This window comes from Solanum dulcamara, chromosome 4 (assembly GCF_947179165.1).
Source record: "Solanum dulcamara chromosome 4, daSolDulc1.2, whole genome shotgun sequence".
Classification (NCBI taxonomy): domain Eukaryota; kingdom Viridiplantae; phylum Streptophyta; class Magnoliopsida; order Solanales; family Solanaceae; genus Solanum; species Solanum dulcamara.
In genome coordinates this window covers 32,279,096-32,286,581 of record NC_077240.1, presented here as the reverse complement: position 1 = coordinate 32,286,581, position 7,486 = coordinate 32,279,096, and the positions used below count along the sequence as shown (strand labels likewise).

At 32.4% G+C, this 7,486-nt stretch overlaps 1 protein-coding gene across 1 annotated transcript; it reads right to left on the bottom strand.

The window, feature by feature from the left end:
- Positions 1–4,815: 4,815 nt before the first annotated feature.
- On the bottom strand, positions 4,816–5,497 carry LOC129884949 (monothiol glutaredoxin-S10-like). The gene has a single exon (XM_055959209.1). The coding sequence runs from the start codon at positions 5,365–5,367 to the stop codon at positions 5,059–5,061; it is 309 nt and encodes a 102-aa protein (XP_055815184.1). The 5' UTR covers positions 5,368–5,497; the 3' UTR covers positions 4,816–5,058.
- Between the last annotated feature and the right edge of the window lie 1,989 nt (positions 5,498–7,486).

Genomic DNA, 7,486 nt, shown 5'->3' with positions numbered 1-7,486 from the left:
TCAGTACATGGAATGTACGAGTATGTAATATGGCAGAATGAAACATACCTCAAGGAAGAATGTCTGTTCGAATATCTCAATTCAGAAAGATAAAAGAGACTCGATCAAAGTGTCATAAGTCTAAAGTAATGATACATTTTTAGACGAAGACCAATCATATACCATACTACCCATTCCAATAATGTATAATACAGTTCAATCAAAGTATTTATAATTCGATCCTATCCAATCATATACCGCTCTATTCAACCCAATCCAATCGTACACTATCCGATCACATATCATTTAATCCAATCCACCACATATCACCTACTCCAATCCAATCATACACAATCCATTCATATATCATCCAATCCAATTCAATCATATACAATCAACTCAACAAACAACTCAACAATAAAGTCAAAGGACTCAACTCAATAAATATGCAACTTAGAACTTAGTAATGTTATGCAATCCAACTCATTCATCAAACAATCTCAATCGAACCAATCATATCATGCACAAACCACTCAATTTGAGAGTTTATCTAACCAACAACAATCCCACCACCTATATATAAGTGATGCACAACGAGTCACGTCGTTGCCACATCCGTTCATACTTGCCAGGGTATGAACGACTCAAACCAATTATGGATCCGTCAATCAATCAAGTCCTATCATTTCAGGACAATGAAATAGGGAAACATCCGACACGGTACAATTCCTTCCTACGTTGGCGGCGTAGTTTATGGGATTCGAGTATGGACTATACTCTTACCCAATTCGGTGTTCAATACTCCTCTCAAGACTCAATACACACATATCTATCAAGTGAGTAAAATATTCAAAATACTCATTTAGTCTCTTAGGACTTAATTTCAAATCAACTCATTTAGTCTCATTGGACTCTTTTCAAAACTCAATCAATCTGGTCTCATTGGACCTTCTTTCAAATCAACTCATCTCAATCATCAAACTCTTCTCTTCAAATTTGATACCATTTCAACTCAATGGATGTAGAAAAATATTAGATGCATTTAGAACATAATTTCAACTACTCAAACTCAAAATAAACATTTTTTTTATAAAAGAAATACTTAACTCGTTTATACTCAAAATACTCATGTTCAAAAATAATTAAAAGACTTCTCAAACTCAACTCATGCTTAAACTATTTTTAAATTATAGATGAAAAATAATCATTCTTTAATCTCAAAAATAGTGTATAAATAGTTTATGCAAAATGTTCACAAATTATTTATTTAAAACTCCTTCTCAAAAAAGTCATTTATTTTCAAAATGCTCATGAGACTCCAATCTATTTCATCACACAACATCCTCATCAACATAACCTCTTCATTCACATCATCGTCAAACATCATCATCGCATCATCATCAAATATCATCATCACATCATAACTATTTCATTTAATTCTTTTCATTCCAATCAATACACATACACAAACCATCCATCTCAAACTCAAGACAAATTATGACCAAAGGAAATCTCATCTTGGATTCATGTGAATGAATACATGAATCCATACTCTCAACAAAACTCAACTCAAGAACACCGTCAATACATATGAAATTATATTCAAAAATTCATTTGTAGTCAACAATATGAAATATAACTATTTAGTCATGAAAGTCATCATTCAATTAATAATATAAAAAAAATATTTTATAGTTTAGGAAAGTTTAAGAAAATCTTCATAGAAGTTTCAAACCTTTCACAATCTTCATCCAACACATCTATGAGGCATATGGAAGAACTCAATCCATATTTTAGGTTAGCCTTACATACCTTAGAGTAGATTTTGAAGAATCCTTGTTGTTGGGTCTTCAATGGGAAGCTTGAATCCTTGAGTTTTTAAGGGCAAATTCTTGTTGGAGATGTTTGGAAGAGAAGAGGGGATGAAGATTAGGGTTTTTGGGAGGTGAGGAGGCTGAAAATATTATCCCAAAACGTTCCAACTTGGGTATATATAATTAGAGAAAAAGTCCAAGTTGCCCCTCTTCCAAAAATCTGGAAAACTGAGCAAAAATCTTACTGGCTCTATAGTGGCGCATCGCGCCACTGCAGCGCCAAGCCAAAATAGGCTTAAAACTCTGCACATGTAATAGTGATGCGTCGCGCTAAGGACCAAACTACTGAGGCTATTTTCTGGCACTATAGTGGCGCGTCGCGCCACTGGAGCGCCAAGCCTAAATTTCCTGCAGTGGTCGCCAAGGCCTGAAATTTCTGCAGTACTAGTCTGTAGTAAAATGGTCATAACCTTTGACTTCGAACTCCAAAAATTACAATATTGGTGGCGTTGGAAAGAAGACTCAAAGACCTTTAATTTGGTAGGTCGTGGTTCACCCAGTTCATTATAACCTAGGAGATATGGTCATTTGAAGTTGACCCTTATACTAATTCATTCGAAAACTTAATCGATTGGAAATCTTTGGACTCGATTTGGCGTTGGAGATCTCTTATGACCCCTAAACACATCTAACACACTTAAAATACTTAGGAATTAATTCTAACATATATATATAATTACAAGTCCTTCGTTTCGAGGCTACACACACATGAAGAAATATCGGAGTCTTTGCAAAAAAAAATCTGGGGTGGTACAAGGTTCATTGCATACAATTGATCACAATAGTCAATTTATTAGGTTCATTATATTTCCTTATTCACATACATGCATGATATACTATTAGTACAGTTAAGAGACACGTATAACATAGACGGGAAAATAAACCATCACCTACCTCGAACAAGTATTGAAAACTTTAAAGAACTATAATTTTTTCTTTTTCCAAAGTCATGGCTTGTTCTTGGTCTAAAAATAACAAGAAATACAAATAATAAATGAGCAATGACCTACAATATCCATATTATATCAAAATCCTAACTCTTGTCCACTTTCATGATCATCTCCCCCAACTAGGGCTTTTTCATAATTAATTTCAGGACAAAATCTTCCCTTAGGAGAATTTCCATAAATTCTAAGGTCTAGGAATTAAATTACAAGATAAAGGAATGATTAACTTACCATTGACGAAGACGTATGTGGAAACTGAAAAGAACAAGCCCTAAGTTGATTTCGGTTTCTCAAAGACGAAGTAGCAGAAATAGAAACCATTTTCGGACTTTTCTGACTTAAACCTGTGACTGCCCCGCCATGGAGACACCCATCCCTCCATAGCGCCCTGCCATATTGTGGGAATAATCCTATCGTGTCGGGATGCATGGAGATATAAACTCATAACCCGCATCCAAATCCCCATTTCCTGACACACCCTCTAACCATTAGTACGTTCTAAAATCAATCATTCACGTCAAGATCAATTACGGAAGTTCTACTTGCTCGAATTTGATTCCATAAAATCCTACATGCTCCTTAATATCTTAGTTATCAACTCAAATGATCGAATTCATAATTAAATCATCCATTCATTACCGGATTACCCCAAACCCCATTTGACTCAGATTTCATCAAAGTCTAACCTAGGCTCGAAATTTCTAAGTTACTATTCAAAAGTTTTCTGGCTCAAATTCATTCCTATTGACTTATCCATAATGACTGAAACATGTCGTTACAACTAACCTTTTTAACTGTGACATTTTATTGAATCTTAAATATAGAAACTAAACTAGAAAACAAGTAAATCATCAATGTCTCACAAGATGGGAAGCTAAAAGGATTTTTAGGACCTAGGATCTCAATTTATAACCTCGAGCTTAATTTAATGTATTGTATTAGGCCCACCCATTAATCTTAAGTAAGTTCTTTTGAAAGAAATAAAAAATCCTAAGTCAATATTATTAGACTTGAAAATCAATTAACAATAAATGTTTCCAATAATCTAGAAATAAAGTTTTTATCGTGAATTAATGAAAAATTTATGATATAAAACATGATTTTCTTCATTCAATTTTCTCCGAATCAACTCACTAAAAAAATGCATAGTAGAAAATAGATTTTCATTGAAATATTAGAAATAACCACCAAACATTTTTTTGTTTTCTCACTGCTTCAATAAAAATATTTGTATGAATAGCCACTCAATATTTTTCAATGGGAAATTAGTAATTTATTAATAATGAAAGAAAATACTCAAAAGCTATATTTGAAAAAAAAAAAGAAAAAAAAAAGAGAGGTTCTAAACATGTTAATGGGACGACAGTGAGAATATAAACTTAAAAGTGGCATTTTTCTTAGTTATCTTCGAGAATATGTGCATTCACCAGAATGACGTTTTACAATTGTTCATTTTGTGATCGCCATACATATTGAGATGTCACTTCAAGTTTTTGGCACACTTTCGAATCTTAACATTACTGTGTTAATCATTACAAAATTATTAGTTAATTAACACAATATTTGTTGTTAACTTTTTGTCTAATCATTTGTACATACCAAAATACCTATGTGCGTTAGCTTTTTATATATGGTCTGACAGTGTATTTTATAACTTTATATTATCCTTTGTAAAGTAAATCAACCATTATGCTTAATTCATGCATGCAAAGTAATTTGTTAGGGACTCGAATTTCTTTTTTCATGACTAAAATTTTGTACTCCCTCCGTTTCAATTTATTTGTGTTATTTTTCTTATTAGTTTTCTTAAAAAATAATGTCACTTTTTATATTTCTTAACTCTTTACATCCAACATTTTACATGAAATTTCTTAGACCATGCACAAGATTAAAAAGACATTTTGGTACATTATACTCATCTTTAATTTATGAAGACAAGATTTAAAAGTCTTTTATATATTCTTAGGTTCCATGTCAAGTCAAATAAAGAAAAATGAATTGAAACCGAGAGAAGCACATATAAGAAATTCATAAAGATATGAGTGAAGAGATAGTACTACACAGTACACACTTATAAACATTGTTGCATTTCCATTTTAAACAGAAATTGCATTCAACATTTGTAACTTCCCATAAAGATCATGGCCTATATAAAAAGCCATGAAGAGAGAAGTTTGACATAAAGTGCAAAATTTAAAAGGAAAAAGAGCCCAAAAAAAAAGAGGCCTTGTTTATATATAGCAAAGGCTCTCTCATTACTAAAGCCATAGAGCTCCTGCATCTTTAAGCATCTTCTTGAGTGAACCATTGATATGAAGTGTCATGACAGTGTTGGCTGATCCCACAAATCTACCACCAATAAACACGGCTGGTACAGCCGGGCTACAGCCTAACCTGAGAAGAGATCTCTCCATTTCACGGCCATTAATATCTTCATCAAGCTCATAAATCATAGGGCTAACACCTTGTTCGTAAAATAACCTCTTAATTGCATGGCACATGCAACATGAACTCTTGCTAAATATCACCACTGCCTTTTGTGATGCCACCTTCACTACACGATCCATCGATTATTCAATTTAATTTTTTTATATATATGAAATAGGGTTTAGTTATCTGTTTTTGAAGTTGGATTTGCTAGAGAGTTGGTTTTGAGATGGTAATGGAGATGTTATGAAGTGATATTTATATAGGGGAAAATGATGATGATGAAGGTGGTGGGATTTGGATAATCTTAATAGTTTATTGTATTTGGAGAAAAAGGAGATGGGGAAAAGTGAAAATTCTTTGAGATATTTGGATAGATTCTAGATTCTTGATTATGCCATAGTACAATAATGATGCAAAATTCTCTGTTTCTTTGCAATTTGATGGTAGGTTTAGATTTGCAAGAGCCAAGAACTATATATATGTACCCCCTTCCCCTCTTTGCCCTAATTTTGAAAAGGACACCTATCCCACTACCTACGTCATGCTTTTACTTAGTTGTGTGGCAAGAATCAAAAGGCCATTATTTTAGATAAATACGTCTGATCCCTATAACGCTGACTTAGTGGTAGAATTTATTCCTCCCATATCCTAACTATAACCAATATTATAGACTTTTCTAGTTTTAGGATTTAATATTATGTCCAATTACACACTTCCACGTTGTTTGTGGAATGCTAGTGGCACTCTTGGAAGATGATTATCGAATAATATTGAGTAAAAAAATATATTGTTAGATTGAACTGATATGAAGTTTTGATGATTTAACAAACCTTGGTAACTAATGAGGGACCTGATCCCAAGATAGACTGAGAGTTTCATTACATGAAAAGGACAGCTGTAAAAAGTACTCTGCAACCACTATCACTAGTGCAGTGGTTAGTTGTAACATCCCCTAAAAAGGATGTATATGGTGTTCCAATTCTCGATAAAAATGATATTTTTTTGTACTTTAAGCATAACTTTTTATAGGATAGTCTAAATTAGATAATTCAAATTTCTGAATAACCCCAACATCATTACCTACAACTTTTATGGGACCATTGCTTAAGATTCATAGGCTAAGTAGGTCAAATAAATTAATCTTTGCAAGACCTGGTGCTGCAACGAAATAGAGTATTTGTAGAAGAAAAGTCATATCTCACTGTAGAATGTTCCAAATCAGTTGATTCTTGAACAAAATAAAATAAGCCTCCTAGTGCTACAATTCATGTGAGACATCAAATCCTAATTAGAAAGTTATCTTATTCAAACATAGCTCCAAAAAAGGGTATTACGTAAAAAGGAGATTCATCTCACCAACCATAGAAGATCTAGATCCATTTGACATCACACATGACATCAATAGTCCTCCATTTTATATCACCCATGACATCACAATCCTCCATTAAATTTCCAGATTTTTCTTTATAATTATTTTAATTATTGTTAGGTCCCTCATTCACACCTATAAATACCCACCTTATTTCATCATTTTGTTCATCAAAATATAGTTTTAACTAATTATTATCTTTATTCATTATCAAAATATAGTTTTAGTTCTTAGTAGTGTAGAAATACAATTTCGGTGATTCATATACTCCGGGTAGTATACAAAACGCTCCGGCGAGGAGAAAAGGCTAGGATTCAAGAGTGTTCATTAAGTCCATCGATTTTGAGTAAAGCTTCGAATTCTAGATATGTAAGGCTTCAATGAGAGTATTTCTTCCACTCTCATGCCTAAACTATTTTGATTATATGACAAATTATATTTATTTTCTTTAAGATTTACTCTAAGGTATGTGGGTGTTTACCCGTGGGTTCGTCCACCCATGGAGTCCAAAACTCTTTCAACTAAATTTCTTAATTTTAAGTAATATTTTCTTATGGATAATTCTTATTTCTAGTTAATAGCATGAATCATGGTTAAACTAATGATTATTGGTCTATTTTGATGCAAAATAATTTCATATGTATGAATTGATGGTTTGTAAGTATTTTCTCTATTTAGCTCTTTAATGATTTTTGAAATTCATGGTGGATTATTCAAAGCATGATTTTTAATTAATGGATTTCAAAGTATTTATGCATATTCATTTACATACATGTTTGAAAGTTGAAGTTATTTGAACCCACCTAGTTTTACTATGTTTTCAATGAAGTTTGACTTAAAAGCTTTGACTCTAAATAAATGTTTATGAAAGCAATGTCTATGATTAA